The sequence below is a fragment of the Passer domesticus genome, chromosome 3 (assembly GCF_036417665.1).
Source record: "Passer domesticus isolate bPasDom1 chromosome 3, bPasDom1.hap1, whole genome shotgun sequence".
NCBI classification, from domain to species: Eukaryota; Metazoa; Chordata; class Aves; order Passeriformes; family Passeridae; genus Passer; species Passer domesticus.
Genome location: NC_087476.1, coordinates 74,277,589 through 74,294,141, shown reverse-complemented (window position 1 = coordinate 74,294,141; position 16,553 = coordinate 74,277,589). Strand labels below are relative to the sequence as shown.

Here is a 16,553-nt window from a genome sequence, read left to right as displayed (position 1 = left end):
CAGACTAAAGCTCTGAAGAAGAGCTTTAAATCCTCAAAGAAGGATTCATCTCACTTCTCTGTAAACTTCTAAAATTATGGTTTAATCCTGTCACCAGATATGTGTCAATTGCTGTCTGCATTACTTACAGAGGGGTCTACACTTATCCTCTTGTTGTAAGTTTTAGACAATTCAGGTTAGCTAATATAAATCCCACTCCAGGTTTCTACACAGGAATTCCCTGATGCTTTCTGTTACTTTTCATTTGTACATACAAACTCCACTTCTATTCCATACTATGGAAAACTTGTAGAGGGAAAGATTGAACTTTTTTTTGTTTTATTTTGTTTTGTTTTAAGGCTGAAACTCTCCACATACAGAATTCACACATATTGAGTTAAAAGAACTGTAATTGCTGGACCAAAGAAATGAGTATCAATTACATTTTCAGCTCACTCGATATTTCTGCATGAAAATCCTTTTGGTTCTTTTGGACTTGTTCTAAAAAAGTGAAATAAAAAAGCCAAGAGCATGCTGACCCAGTTTGCTCTCAAACCAAGCTTTTCTAACAAAAACTGCTCAGATGTGGCCAAACGACTTCTGCTAATAAGTGAAATGTACATAGGAGTTATAGTCTTCATGGAGTGTGAAGGAAGATTAAAATTAATGCTCTTTTAATTTTCTACACAATGTATGCTTTGAAAGGTGTTATTTTTTTCAGTCAAGTAATTACAGGGTGGAGAGAATGTGAGGCCAATGGCAGTAGGTTAATTACATGAGCAAACACCCACTACATCTTGCTCAAAGAACTCTGAAATGATTACACATTGTTGTAACAAATAGCCTAGTCTGGACTGCTGGTTGGAGGGCTACCAAAGAAATGCATAACTTCTACCTAAGAATCTTTACTATTTTAAAACATAATGTGGTAGACCACAGAGAGACTAGCTACATTTTTGGAGACCGGAGATAACAGCTTATTCACATGGTCCACATGGGAATTTTACACAGACTCTATTTCTTATGGCCAGCCAATTTCTCATCTTCTTTCACGACACAGCAGTTGGCAAGAAAATACTTTAAAGTAGAGATGTGTAATTAAAAAGAAAAACTATCAGAAAGCTTTTTTTCATACCGGCAGCAGCTCTGAACTTTGCTTCATTTTAGATTGTATTGGAAAAGGGCAGGAGATATAATCTGATAATCTAATGCATATACCAGTCACTAAATTTCTCCTCTATACTTCTGCTTTGAAAAAAGCACTCCCTGGATGTAAAGAGTTTTCAAGAAAAACATTCAGTATTTATCTGAAAATGAATCCAGCAGATATTGCAGTATTAGGGTAACACTAAATGGTAACCTCTTACTGGGACCTAGCTCCCCCATGTACTTCTGATTTCCAGGAGCTGTTCCCCTCAGGACAAACACACATCTTGTTGAAGTCAACCTGAATGCCTATGTGCTACAAGGCAGTCAAACTCTCATCCACCTTGCTGAACACAGATCACAGCACAGTTCAGTGAAGACAGGACAAAGGCTGTCTGTGCTCTAAACCTACAGGTATGCCTGAGCACCCCACCCGGCAGAGGACTCTGCCTTAAAGCCAGATGCACAAGAAGAGCTTCCAGGCCCTTTCTCTACTGCTAAATGATCCCCTGGGCCATTTCAGCATCCATATCCACTCCTTTATGCCCAACTATCTGTAACTCAAGTGGTTAGCAAAGTCTGTCTGGGAAATGGATAGTTCATAGACAACTCCTGGGCATGGACTACGAAAGAGCATGTGCCAGCAACCTCTCCAGCAGACAATTTGCATGCAGCCTCTCTATTTTAGAGCTAAACTAATTTTAAACCATGGAGGTGGTCAAGCTAGGTCAGCTGGTTGTAGAGCTAGAGAAAGGTCCTTACATTGCCTATTTCATTAGTACAAATATAACTCTAGATGTTTTGATCCAGGAAGTATTTACTAATAAAGTATTTTGAAAGACGTATACATAACAAAAATTAAGCATCTTCCTTAAGGGAAGTTTCTTGACAGTTTTCATCCATACAGAAACCAAAAAGTAAGATATATTTATTAGATAGCTGCCATTTTATATAGTTCTGTGCTTCCCCCTCTCTAAAAATAGAATGAGGATAATTGAACTGAAAAACCTAAAGATTTCCAAAACCCAATTACATAACTTGCCACATTTACTCTGTTTTCCCCTCTTACTTGTATTTGAAAGAGGTCAAGGTTATTAAATATAGGCTTCTGCCTTCATACAGTAAGAAAAGCAGGAACTAAGCGCATAGTAAAGATTTTTCATGTAATGTGAATTTGCTCACATATAGTATGTTTACCAATTTGGGTATGAAATTGATACTTTGATGTACACAGTGTGTGCAATTATTTTAACTGAGATAACAGTGCATTAAAAAAACTTATTTTCTCTCCCTGATTTGTGTGCGTTTATAGTGCCCAAAGCTGCAATCCTTATTCTGGATAATTTATTTTCCTCGGTGGGTGTGTCATCTATGTAGAGACTGCAGTTTGATGACCAAGGTTCGTTAATGTTGCTCTAACATACAGTTTAGCACTGCATTATGCAAAATTACAGCTCTGGTACCTCTGCTCTCAAAACACATGCACGCTTGGGAAGCCATGAGGAAGGTTAATAATTTCAGTCTTACATATGAACTTATAACTTTCAGTAGTGTGCTGACTTACACAGCGTGGCACTATACATCAGATGCATGCAGCCTTGGAAAATTAATGCTGCATTCTGGCAACCATATGGGCAGCTGGCCAGCAGCCAGGAGACCAGCAGAGCATGACCCTACCTTCATGCAAGCCTTCCCGATGCAGGAGAACTATTTGCATGGACTATACTAGCCAAGGAACAGAAGTAAAGGGATCCTGTACGTGGTTGTTGCTCATAATCATTAGATCCCATGGGGACCAACATATGCCAATGTGATTAATGAGAGGAGCTGCACAGACAGCAGACAGACCCTTGTGGCAGGTAATCACATGGGCACTTGTGACTTTATGATGTCCAGGGGATGAAGATGATTGTAAAGTCTTCCTTGTATATCTATATTTCTTCTTTATGGTCCTCTCTTCTAGTTGGTGCTTTCACCTGTGACAAAATTTAACTTGCAAGCTCTACATGGAAGGGCATTTACCTTATTTGTTCTGTAAAATGCATATTAAATATTGAGTGCTGAACAAACAATCAGAATAATAGCTTACAGTACCTTAGTTATCTTTAGCACCTTGGAAAAGAACACTGTTCAGCAAGAAAATAAATTTTAAAAAAATTACCATCACTTGCAAGGAAAGCAGTTTTTGTTTTCCATTCTTTTTCTTCACTTACTCCATTATTTCTTATCAAGCGTGTGATCTTCTAAGATCTTCTTAAACCTAACTCTGCCACCAGCTTCAGTGGGCATACCTGAGGAAACTCCTCAAATAGGATTGTCATCTCACTGTGTAAATGATAAAAATCTCACAACGAACAGAGAGGAGAATTTAATTAAATGGTTTCAAGTAACTTTATGCATTACCTTAAACAGAAGATACTTCGATGATAGTCAAACACACAATCGTGTCTATAATACATTTTATACATATAATGCTTTCCATTCAAAAATATCTCTGAAAGTTTTTACAATTGTTCACAGGAATCACATCGCTCTCCAAGCTTTACAGCAGCTGTTTCACTTCTCATTGCAATGGCCCTATGAAAAAAAATAGGGACTGCAAGTGAAACAACACACATTTTCCAAGAAAACTAGCTGGTACACTGTAATTTAATGCTTTAGTTTCCCGCACACTTGCTTTTCCAAGGAAATCAGTTTATGTTTTATCTTCTGCAGTACAGTCTCTATATGCTGGTCCTGCTGGTTCACTCAGACATCTAAATTTTTGTCTACACTAGTATTTTTCTTAAATCCTTATTCTGTACTAAAGATGCTGTCCTTTGTTGATGGCAACAACTTGTTCAGCAGATACAAGCAGGCCTGGTTTCTTCCAATGCTGCTTCAGCACTGACCAGATCATGGCAGAATTAATTGTCAGCACAGTTGCTGCTGGGCTCCTGCTACACAGAAATACATTGTAGTCACTTGGGATTTCTGAGAAGTCACATCTAAACACTATTAGCCTGCTCCAATTCTGCTCCATTTGAGGGATTTGTTTGTATCCAAGCTGGAGTCTAGCTATGGTTTAGAAATGCTGACTAGACACAGTTGAAATAGAAATAAATTAAATTCTCAGCCGATTGTATCCACCGTGTGGATCCAGCATAGTGATAATTTCATTCCTGGTGCTCCCTGGCATTTGAAAACCCAGGTATGACAGCAACGCTAAATCAGCTTCTTTCAGTAGCCAATTTTCCCAGAGCAACCACCTCTTTTCCCCAGGAAAACAAATTTTATCTATGTAGCTTGTAACAGCAAAATGTCCATCTATGCACACTCTGTACCCAAGTCTCCTTTCTAATCCTGAAGCAATACAGCCACTGTTTCTCACTCTGTGAATTGAACCAACCCATTTCACCAATATGTAGACAGAACCAAGCATACGAACCAGCGCAACATTCTGCAAATGTCATCTGTGACAGAGATATCTGTCTTGGGTAGTGAGCTATCACATCACAGATGTGATACTTGGTTTCTGGGAGGCATTGCAAAACATCCAATGCTATATGGTAGCACACTCTGGATCTGGGGAAAAAAATTCAGTCTATTTTTCCCCTTCCTTTTATGTAAGAAGGGTTATGTCTGATTTTTCCTTTTCTCTACACTTTACATCTAAAAGGAATACAGTATAGCTTTAGTATGATGGCACTACAAGAACTTGAGATTTTGTGTGTCTCCCCTGACTTCCGCTAAGTTCTCCAAGGGCGCAGACAGGCCTTCAACACCTCCCAAAGTCTAGGACCCAAGAAATAGAATCCCTTCTGCCCTTGGAACTGGAAAGCCTGAATATGGCACAGTTACGTATGTAAGGCAAAAGTATAACTGACCTTCACCTGTAAAACCAGAACTTCTGGTAGTTTTACAGGTGCTGTACTACTGGATAAAAACAAGAATTTAATTGCTTAATGTAGACAAGGCCTCTGAGGAATATCATTCTTTAAATAACCCAGCCAAATCAAAACTTCATCAGCAAAACTCACTCCTCTGAACTCTCTCAGCAAAGAGGAACTTGAAATACTTTGTCAGGTATCCTAAAAGGAAACAGTAGTTCCCCCTTTTTAACCACTCGAAGAAACCGAAAAAGATGCATACTTGGACAACGGAGTTCAAACAGGATTGTTCAAGTACTAAGTTTCAGAGGATGCCCAAAGCACAACAAATACGACCACTGAACTATCAGGATGCATTACTTCTGCGGGTTAAGAAACAAAGCCAAACACCCAGATCTGGACTGAATTCCAATGTCTACACAATGGGCGACGCCTCCTAGGGCCAACTGACACGTTTTGTGACAAACGACAGGAAAACGACGTGTCTAAAAACCATTAAAACGTATCTGATGCTTTAACTTGTTATCAGGTTTATCTCAAGCTGTGGCAATTTCTGTCAATACAGCCTTTTTAGACAATTCCTTTCACGCGGCTCGCCCAAGGCATTCCATAACCAGTATCAAACGCAGCAGTGAGCGTCGCTTCCCTGGCTGTGCCAGGAGACGCCGAGGCACGGCGGCAACCGAGGGGCCGCAGGGCGAGGGTCGCCTTGACCTCCGCCCCGGGGGCAGGGAGGGCTGGGCAGCGGCGACAATCCTCCCGCCCGCCCGCCTTAGCGCGGGGAAGCTACGGCGGGACCGCGCCGGGATCCGCCTGCAGGGTCTTTGTTCCCGCGGCCGCGGCGGCTCTTTGTTGGTGCCACAGCCCGACCACGGGCCTCGCGCTAAGGCGGCGCCCAGGGCTCCCGCCGCTTCTCCCGCAGGGCCTCCTGCCCGCTCCCCGCCGCGCCGGGCTGACCCCACCGCCGCGTGTTCCCGGCCGCCGGGCGGGGACTCCCGCTGCACCTGGCCGCGCCCCGCCCCGCCCACCGCCGGGCCCCGGCCGCCTCCCCACGCCAGCGGGAGCACGGGAGCGAGAGGGGAAGGCGGGACACAGAGGACACTCCGGAGCCGCGCGCCGGCGAGAGGCGACGGTCGCCGGGAGCGCGCGCAGGCGCGCACACGCCCGGGAAGGGGAGGAGGAGGGCGGGCGGCCGGGCGGGGGCGCGCACGGCCGGTGTGTGAGGGAGAGAGCGAGGGGAGGGCGATCCTGGGGCGGAGAAAGGCGGCGGCAGCGGCGGCTTTTCTTGGCTCAGGGCGGGCGAACGGCCACAGGCGCTGCCGAGCCGGGAGATACGGCGGGCGCTGCCGACTCGGGGATCCTTCCTCTTCCTCCCCGCCCCCTCCCCGCCCTTCCCCCTCCTCTTTCTCTCCTTCCCCACTGTCCGCCGGGGCTGATCGCTGTCGGCGGCACGATCCCGGGGCGTTTCCGCGGCGCCCGAGCCGGCAGCGGCCGCTGGGAGAGCCGGTCCCTCCCCTGCTCGGCCGGGACTGAGGGACCCCGCGCTCCGTCCGGGGCTCGGCTGAGAGGGCCTGGCCCCGGCTTGTCTACCCGGCGGTGGGCTCGGCGAGGATGTCGGGCGGCGGCGGCGGCCGGGAGGAGGAGCGGCGCAAACTCGCCGACATAATCAACCACTGGAACGCGAACCGGCTAGACCTGTTCGAGATCAGCGACCCCACCGAGGTGAGCGACTCCGGCGAGGGCCTCCCGCCCGGCCGGCCCGGTGAGACGCCGCGCCCGGGCCAGGCCGCGCCCCGCGGCAGCCGGGCTCCCGCGCCGCCCCTCGCCCCGGCCGGCGGCTCGGACACGGGCTCGCCTGCGCTGTCCGCGGCCGGGGCTCTGCGCCTCGCTGGGCAGCGAGGGCCGCTCGCCGTGCCCGGGTGAAGAAGGCAGGTTGCGGCGGCCGGGGACAGGAAGGGAGCGCAGGGCCGGAGCCGTCCCTCCTCCCTCTGTTCCCTCCCGCAGGCGTATGCCGGCCTGACCCCGCGGGACAGGCGGCTCCGAGGCAGGAGAGAAACCCGCTGGGAGATGGAGGTGGCGAAAGGGGGCGGGCAAGGGCGAGGACACAGGAGCTGCCTCCGTCCCGAGCCCGACGCCGGGTACATACATCCCTGGGCTTTTTTTTTTTTTTTTTTTTGGTCTGTGACTTTAACAGTACATACAGGCGGCTGGTGGTGGAGGATTGAGAAGCCTGGTGCTGTGCGCTTTTTTTGTTGCTAGCTTATTTGTTTCTTTAAATACTCGTCTTTGTGCAGAAGACGCTTCTTAAAAAGCAACCTGCTGCTTATTGTCCGGCGGCACTCCGGGTTGCTGGTGCAGTCCCCGGAGTGGCTTTCCCAGGGCGTGACGGACGGAGCGCCTTGGCTCTCCGAGCCTGCAGGCTGCAAGCCCGCTGCCTAAAGTAAATACCAGGAGCAGGTTCGTAGACCCGAGTTCACATGTTGTACTGGAAAAACACAGCGGGTAATTTTTGATGGCGTAGAGAGGCTGGGTTTTGTCCTTAAAAAAAAAAAAAAGTAATGGTCAAACCACACCCTCCCGCTGCCCCTTGCCATGTTCCCTTTGGCTGGTTCGTGCTGCGCATCTGGTTTGAAAGCGGCGAGGGGGGGTAGGGGGAGGGTTGGGGACGCAGGTTACAATCCTGTTTGTGTGTGACAGCGGGCTCCCTGCTTAGAGGGTGGAGGCAATCATGTACGTGTTCCCGGGGAAAAGGAGGAAATTCACACTTGCTCTTGGCCTGGCCCTAGTTGTTTATTAACACAGACCTCTGATAAATCACTTGGCTTGGTCTTGGACCTGGCTCCTGTTCCGCACCCAGGTGCTGACTGCTAGCAGAGCCACGAAAACGTGTTGAAAGCAATTCTAAGATTAGGAACTACGACACCTTTGGGTATTTTCAGTTCTGCTCATGGCAGACAGTTTCTTGAACACAAAGATGAGGGCTTTCTCTGATTATTCCCTACATCTTCCAAGATTTATCATAATTAAGAGTTCCTTGATTGCATTGCTTAGGTTTTAACAATGTCATTGTTGGTTGACAGTCACGGTCTCAAAAAAGCGGGCTGAAGCCAGTGTCAAGAAGCTTTCATGATTGTATTTGAGAACAGCATAGTCTTTTTGGAATTGCACGTTGACTGCTAACTGCCTGTGGCTGAACTTTTTTGTTTTATTGATGTGTTTGTCCGTTCCCAGTACATTCTAACTCCAGCCTGTCTTCTTTGTGTTTATGGCAGACTGTGCTTCTGTGGTTTTGTTATTAAGTAGTTTAACAAATCATAGTTTCTTTAGGTCAGCCATGCATATTTATTATCATAGTTAAGTAGAGTTTGCACAAAAGTCACCAGCTGCATTATAGTTATTCTTGAAAGAAAAAATAATTTTACTTGCATTTGCTCCACACTTCTCCAGTTAAGTCTCCGGACCTGTGTAGGAGCATACTCACTGTCAGTAATGATATTTCAGTTGAATTACTGAATGTGAAAAATGAGGTGCATGCATAATGTCCTTGAATGTATGAGCTCTTTAGCCTACTAGTTCTAAAAGCATTTGATAAGACTGCAGGTGTGTTTACATCAAACGGGCAGCAGGTAACAATTTTATAGATAAAGTATCTTTTCCTTCCAGATAATTACACTTACGAATGTTCACATTTATTTTCAGTCTTACCCTGAGCTGACACAAATTTGGCGATGTTTTCAACCTAGATCATGGTGTGATTCACATTTGTACTGTTTATCAACTTAAAAGCCCTTTTACTAGACTGCTTGAGAACTGACAGTCCTCTGTTTCCCTGTTTTTCCAGGCTCAGCTTGATCATAAGGTGTATCTTGCTTTTTGTAGAGACTGCAGCAAATGTGGCATCTGTGAAGATGCAGTAACCTGGATATGACTTTTGGCTGTGTGTACCTGAGCTGAGTCAAACTGAATAATTTTAAAATGTCCAGACATAGTTGTTGGCCTGCTGTGTTACCTTTGTAGCCCAAACTGCAGATTGTCATCCAGGAGCTGCTGGTTGGATGTATCAGTAGAGTTGGTGCCTTGTAGTGATTCTTCAGGCATTTCCTCAGTGAAAGTAACCTGGTTTAAGTGACTTGTCTTGTAACTTTCCTATGTAAGAGAGTAGGATTTTCCAGAGGGGGTAATCACAGCCTTAATAGTGGGGTTCAGAGAGATTTATATTTTCTGTAAAGCAGAGGAAAAATGAAATCTAATGTAAATTCACTAGGGTTCTGGCAGTATAGATGCAGTGACAGTGAAAGGAATTCAGTGTGACTAAGTGATGTACCTTGGTATTAGTTTGAAAGGTCTAATTCTTTGGTGAGATGCAGTTGTTCCAAGTCCCTTAGATGCTCTTCGCTTTACTGCAGCATGTAAAATGTCAGTTTGTTCTGAAGGTTGCGTTGTATTTTGAAAGTAGTTCAGATGTGTGGGGCTTTCTTCAGAGAAGTGGTTCATGAAATTAATCTGTTAGAATTCCTGTTAATATTTTATTGAGTGGACTAGTCCTAAGGGATTAGAGATCTACTTGTTTACTTGCCTCTTGTGAGACTTCAGGAACAAATTGTTAAGGTATGTAAAACATTGAAAAGCAAAAGCCTTGGATAGGGCATATTGAGTTCTGTTACTAACTTTTTCTTAATTTGTCTTTGACTATCTAGTAGTTAACTAAGTCATTCAGAGCTGCTTTACCCCAGAAAAAAAAAAAAGAACTTTCTGTTCCATGCTCAAAGTTGAATGTTTCTCTCTCTGTATCACGTGGAAAGCTGAAAGACTTCTTGGGAGTGAGGATTTCATATCTTCACTAGCCTTCACTGAAGTAATTTGTGGACTTGTGCTTGAGAGCAAAATGGTAAATTAAAATTTATTAGATATTTACCTATTTGAACCATTGTTGCTGTTCTGAGAAACCTGTTAATTTGCACTATTTTACTCTGAAATTTAAAAATTCTTTTTATTCAGAAAGTAGCTCAGAGAAGTTCTGTGGCTTGAGAAACTTAAAATTGATCAAAACCAAAACTCTGCATTTACTAGCAGAAGTTTAAATGATAATGTTCCAGGAGTGCTGCTAGGTACAGACCTTTGCTGAAGATGTCTGTACTACTGGTCATCATTTAAACTTGATTAAGCTTTACTGTCTCTACTTTAGCTTATGTGAGGCAGCTACTCACTTTGGCAAGTCTGAAAAAAATACTGGACTTTTTGGGGGAAGGTGGGGTGAGTAATATTTTTGTTTGTAGACAAATTAACAGATTCAGAACAAAGCAGAATGTTAACCCTTTTCTTCAGTTCTTTCCCCTTGCTTTTGTTCCAAGTATTGTGGATGTATTTTGTTAGCAAGTATTGTGGATGCTTTTTCCTTTTTTTAAAAAAAAAAAATTGTTTGGCCAGGCATAGAAACACAGTAAAGAGACTTAGAAAAGACTTAGACCTTTTGCAGTAGGAGATAAAATGATGGTTTGATCTTGATTTAAGTCTTGGGTCCTACAGCACTCAAAGTTTTCAAAAAGGAGTAAGTTCAAATGAATGATTTTGTAATAAGTGCATAGAGTTTTTTTGGGAACTTGTGTATAGAAAATGGTTTGCATTTATACGGTTTAGCTTTTTTAACCTCCGTTAATAAAAGTGCCAACTGGAGTTGATTGTTATATGAAATAACTGCACATGGATGTTTTGGGTGAGAAGAAGGAATGGAGGGGTATTGTAGACTATGCATTTATCACTGTTTGAATGCATCTAATGAGATGCGATGTCTGAACTAGGTGTTACAATTATTGTTGATGACAAAATAAAGTTTTGTCTTTCATGTATGCTTTCATAGCTGTTATATGAGAGAAAGAGAAGTGTTGTGTTTTTTCTAAGCATGGTTTGTGGGCTAGGAATGTGAATTGCATTTAATTCTTTTGAGACAGATGCTTTGCAGAGCAAGTGGGATTTTTTTATAACAATTGCCCAAGGGCTGGGGGATTGTTGTCAGAAACAGTGATCTGTTGTAGTTTTGTTTTCTGACTGAGAATGTTTTTTTAGACTAATATACCTCTGTGTCAGCAAAAGTAGAAAGGTCTAATAAAAAAGCTTAGAGAAATAACATGCTTTGCATTAAAGAATAACTCCTGAGAGTTTGACTTTTAATTTGCCATCAGGCCATCATTTAAAAAAAAAAAGAAGCTCAAAAGTCTTCATGGCTATTTGATTATTTTATGTATGAAAAAACTTAGTCTTAACAACAAGGTTTAGGAATAACCCTTCAGAATGTGGCCGGGGTTTTTTTTTCTGGGTTTCTTTGTTTGTTTTGGTTTTTGTTTTTTTTTTAATATTGACTTTCCATGTGATGTGTTATGTATGTTTGGTCTATTCAGTATGTTTTGTATTGTTTTCTTTGGTTTTGAATAGAAGTAAGCAATCTGTTAACAGAAAATATTGCACAGTACACTGTATGGCAGGATATTTTAGGGCTGATGGAATTTTTGTCTTCTTCTGAACTTTTTAGGTTCAGATCTGTTTCTGGTGTATTAAGTGTCACAGGGAAGACATAAGCTTACAGCCTTTTAATGGTAGTTACGCAAGCTTGTTATTTAAATCTATTTAAAGCAATAAGAAATGGGAATTTTTGGGTTTTAACCCCCCTGCTGTTTATCTGCATGGTTGCTCACCCACAAAAAGATCTCACCTTTTTAAAAATCTGGTTCTGAGGCTTTTTCAAGACCTGTTTTTAAAATGGGTAATCTGTTGTGTTATGGGTGATACTAGTAGTAGAAATGTAAGTCTGGAGCTAAGGAAACACCATCTAAATGATAGAAATACTTGTGCCATCTCCACTAGTTGGATTGTACCACTTCCAGTAGTTTAAGCAAGTGCAGCTCTTCATACTGTATAGACTTCAAGAAGCTGGTAATATATCTGAAAATAACTGTCCTTTTACGTTTGCCAAACCTATGGTATGGAAAGTGAGCTCTCTTTGCAATAAATGTTTAAACTAATATTTAGGCAGTCTGGAAGGGTGATTGGAATCCTGAGGACTGATGCCTGTGCTTTTTAGTGAACAGAATGTTTTTCTACACTAAGCAGGCGCAGTTTGAGAGGAGATAAAAACACTGAGGCATTAGTTAGAGGTTCGGGATTACTAATTGCACTTTACTGAGTCTTTGGAGCTCTAGTCCTGCATTTAAAATGGTTGGAGAAAAAAAGTCAGGGTTGCAGGCCTGCTCATGTGTATGAGAAGGAATATTTGGAGACCAGCTTTCCTTTAACTTGAGTCAAAGTGAATAGTCATTACAAATGAAGTCTTAGTGGTCTCTAGAGAGTCCCAGTTACAAGTTTGAATTAAGATATTGACCACAGTCTACAGACATCATAATGTAATGAAAATAATTCTAGGAAGAAGTTTTAGGTTGTGCTTTTAATATTCCTTATTTAAGTTATTTCTTGAGCTAGTGCCTAATTAGTTCCATACAATTCAGACATACTGGCTTTAAGAATTCCCTCCTGATGTGTGAATCTGCTCCTCACCTAAAATACAATTGGCAAGCATTACTTATCAGCTGAAAAACGCCCAGTCATCTAGACATGTAAGGGATTTGCTTTGTTTGTGCAAGTGTGTTTTTTCTGTCAAAACCATCTCTCTTTCCAAGAGGTTAAATCAAGATGAATGGAACACACTTTTATGATTTCTGAGGAAAACCTAGCTTTACAATTAATGAAATTCTGCTCTTGTGTCTAAATGATTTTGTCATCTAAAGTGGGTAACAAAAGCTAAAACTTAGCTGGAAAGTGATAAAAGTTGAGATGAACTGGTGTTTGTGGGAGGGCTGTAGATGATAAGAAACCACTCTGAGTTTGTATCAGTATCTGTTGGAATCGTTGCTTTGTTATAAATAAAGGGAAATAAATGGTAGCTGCACAAAATTCAGAACATACGTAAAGAAAATAACTAACCAGTGGTTCTGATGAAGGTGGAATTGAGAATCGCAGTGTGAATTAGTAAACTAAATGTGGTAAACTTAAGTCTAATATAGCAGATATTACAGATATGTAATGGAGTGTCTGCTCTGTCTTCAAAATTAACTTCATGCTAATGGAAGCCTCTTCTGAAGTGTATTTAAGTAAAGCACTATTTAGGTAATTGTTGATTTTTTAAGATTTTTGGCTAGGAAAAATATTTACATGTAAAATCGATGTTAAGTGATGCTCATTTCATCTTGTGAAAAGGCTAAAGCTTGTTAATTTCTGCTGTTAAGATTGTTCCATACATAAACCAAAGAGGTAATTGATAGTTGTTCTGGATGCATGCATGACTTGGCTCATAATTGTTGTTAAACTTCTTGCAGAGGTTCCTCTTTCCCCTCAGGTCTTTAATTGCAAGTAAAAATTAGTACTTTTCTGTAACTGTCCCTGTCTGGAAGCTTAATAATCAAAGATGAAAACTTGAGTCAACAGAGATAAAACTCTGTAGTAGTTCAGACACAGAAGTAGCAGTCAAATTATCTCCCTGGACTGTACTGTGCTTCATGAGCTTTTGAATAATGAAGATGTATAATGTTGTAACATTACTTTTTTCAGTGTAGGGATAAGTTTTCCACGTGAGTGGTTGCCTTCAGTCATTGAATTGCAGTTCTGCGTTTCGCTGCTGTCTAGTGTGGTTCTCTAGAAAGACTAAAAAAATCAGCTTTGACATGAAGTCCAATGTTGGGGTTTTTTTGTTTTTTTCAGCCATCACCTATTTTTCTCATACCTTCTTATTATGCATCACTGTAATGTTTTCTGGTGTTAGGTACATATAACTTGCTAAAACCATTTTGTGTAATGCTTCAGGATAATGGTCTTCTCCTTCTGTTACAGGCATTGCCCTCAAGGCTATCAACTTATTATTATATATTTAATTACATTTCCTAGATCTGCCTTCTTCCATTGTGTGCTCACCTGTAAGTTAGATAGCTCCTCTTCAGATCATCTTCTAGCACAGATACTCTTACTAGGGAGCCATTCCTCTGATTCTTGCTCGTTCTTGTCTCCTATGAAGATGCCTTCTGTGTAGATACTACTTGCTTAGTTACTCTATGCACTGTGTAGAGCAGGGCTTATTGCCCTGGTCTGTTTTGTAGAATTTTGTTGTAGATTACTTATTACTTTGGGAAATTTGTTTAGAGTTTGCATCCTGTAAGAACTGGAAAAAGTCCTATGACTGGGGTTGTCATCTAGAAGATCGGTATAGGGAGTTAGTTTTAAGTGCAAATCTGCACTTATATGTAAACTTAATTGGTTACATGAATTTGTGATTTGTGTTTGAATTTCATCATATTAATAGGGGAGTCTGTAAGAATTTGATTGTACTGGTGAAATTGTGTACAGTCCTCTAAGTTTGTTCATGTCACCTCTTCTAGTGAAGACCAGAAATGATACATAATTAGTTTTGAAAGTTTTAAGCTTTTATTAAGTGGTGCTTGGTATCTCCTAAGAATAATAATAAATGGATTTCTAATTTTACTTATGTATTACAAGAGTATAAAAGAGATTTAACTTTAAAAAATACGAGTTACTATAGTGATTCTGTTCAAGGATATTAGAAAACTGGCTGGTTTGGTATGGAACTGGAGATTGAGTACGTGTTTGGCTATGTCTCCTAATGCCAGATAACTCTTGGATAAATATTTTGAATGGGTTTTATGCACTACAGTACTAGTTGCTATAGAGTGATGGCGGACTGAAACAATGGCTGCAGGGTGGGGTGTTTTATTTGGTCTGTGTTTTTCTCACTACTTTGATAATTTGCACTCTTGTAACTAGAACTCAGAAATAGGAAAGCTCTCACAAAAACTCACTACATAGTGATAGATGGTAGTTTCCTGATTATGTGGTTTAAGGCTTCCCCTTGGTGAATTGTGTCCCAGGGCATGGCCCTGCTGTGTAGTACGAGAACTTTTTATAGTGTGAAAAAGAATGAGTTGACTAGCAACAGTATGTATTTGGCCAACAAAAATATGTTGCTCAGAGCTAAGATTTCGGTGTGTAGACTTTTCAAGCCCTCCATGATGTTTTTAGCAGAGCTTTCTCTTGGTTAGATGACTTGATTTGTCAGTCCACACTCTTCTATTTTCTTAGAGACAATTTGATGTCAGTGACGTGCTTTTACATATATTTACATTTTGCTTTTGCGTATATTGTATTGCTGACAAAACCCAGTGGAAGATCAGAATCTCAGTTCTTAATGAAAGTTAGGGGCTATTGGACAGCCTGTGGTTGGGCAAGAGTTCAAAGGACAAAGAAACTGCCCCAATGTCTAAAACAGGAAAAGGTCTCATTCCCTTTGTCCCAGAGTAGAAGGTACTCTACTTGGAGCAGTACATCAGCTTGAAATTGAAAAGGTCCCTTTAAATATTTTGTTATTGTTCTGAATTTTAGTAAAACAATTATGCCATGTTTAAGAAACATTGGGACAATGCTGTCTGTGATACAGTGTCCTCCTGGATGAAAAAATGTCTGTGGGGAAACAAACAAAATTGAACCATGTTGTGTTTTAGAAAGCTTTGCATTGCTAAAATGGTTTTCATAATGTCATTTCATTTATCTTGAGAAATCTGGTTTGCATTCACCTTCCATGTAGAGTTTGGTAATATTTTCTGCGTTCGGATCATATCCAAGCATTGCATACTTCTTGTAGAATGCTGTGTGTTTTGTTGAGCAGCATGTAAGTTGTTTCCATTTAAAGTGATAGCCTTACTGAACATGGCTGCTACTTACTTTCAGTGTAGACACAATGAAAGTTTTAAGACTTCTTCAATACTCACTGAACGTATTCTGGCTGTCAAAAGATTAAAATAGTTTCTTTTCATATCTGGAAAAGGAAAATAATTGGAAAATGGTGATGGAAAGAGTGTTTATGAATGAAAACATTGCTCAATTCTGCTAATTGATTTTGATGGATTTGCCTGTTAAGTCTAGTGTTTGCTCTATAGTGAAGAAGGTCAAAACTGGAACTACTTAAGATTGCTGCATTTTGTGATCTAATTCTTTAGCTTTTTGAAGCCTCTTAAACAAAAGACCAAACAACTGTTTCCCTCTTAAAAATCAGTGAAATGCTCTAACAAGGCCCTTTGTTTTGTGTGAGGTGTATTGTAATACTTTTGATAAAGTCTCTAGCAATACTGAAACTGTATCTAATATTTAATGAGTTGTTCTTGTTGCCATAGCACAGCAAAGACTGTTTTAATAAATACACTTATGCCTATAGCAAACTGTTTTCAGACAGATAAGGATTGATATGTAGACTGAGGTGGGGGTGGGATTGAAGGAGAACAATTACGTAATTTTGTACATTGACTACTGGTATATTCACCAAAGCCATCTACCAGCATCCAAAGACCTAACCAGCCCAAAGAGGTGACATTATTGCAGTTCTGGGAAATTTTCAGTATATGAGCTGGGTTTGCAGTCTGCCTCAGGTGTTCTATCCATTTAATAGGAAAAAAAGAAAAGTGAAAGAAGAGAGGATTTGTCTCTCCTGGAGCCTTTGTCAGGATTTACAGT

The 16,553-nt window shown here is 41.5% G+C and overlaps 1 protein-coding gene across 26 annotated transcripts in view; it reads left to right on the top strand.

Annotated features, from left to right (window-relative positions):
* The first annotated feature begins 6,231 nt into the window (after positions 1-6,231).
* The window catches only part of AFDN (afadin, adherens junction formation factor), a 116,072-nt gene continuing 105,750 nt past the window's right edge, over positions 6,232-16,553 (top strand). For 13 of the 26 annotated variants that reach the window (XM_064414014.1, XM_064414000.1, XM_064414011.1 and 10 more), the window contains exon 1: positions 6,232-6,716. In XM_064414014.1, coding sequence (XP_064270084.1) covers positions 6,606-6,716 — 111 coding nt within the window. In that variant the 5' untranslated portion in view covers positions 6,232-6,605. Of the gene's footprint in view, positions 6,717-9,749; positions 9,883-16,553 lie in introns of those variants that run through there. The other 13 variants (XM_064414012.1, XM_064413991.1, XM_064414003.1 and 10 more) reach the window with 2 other exon arrangements.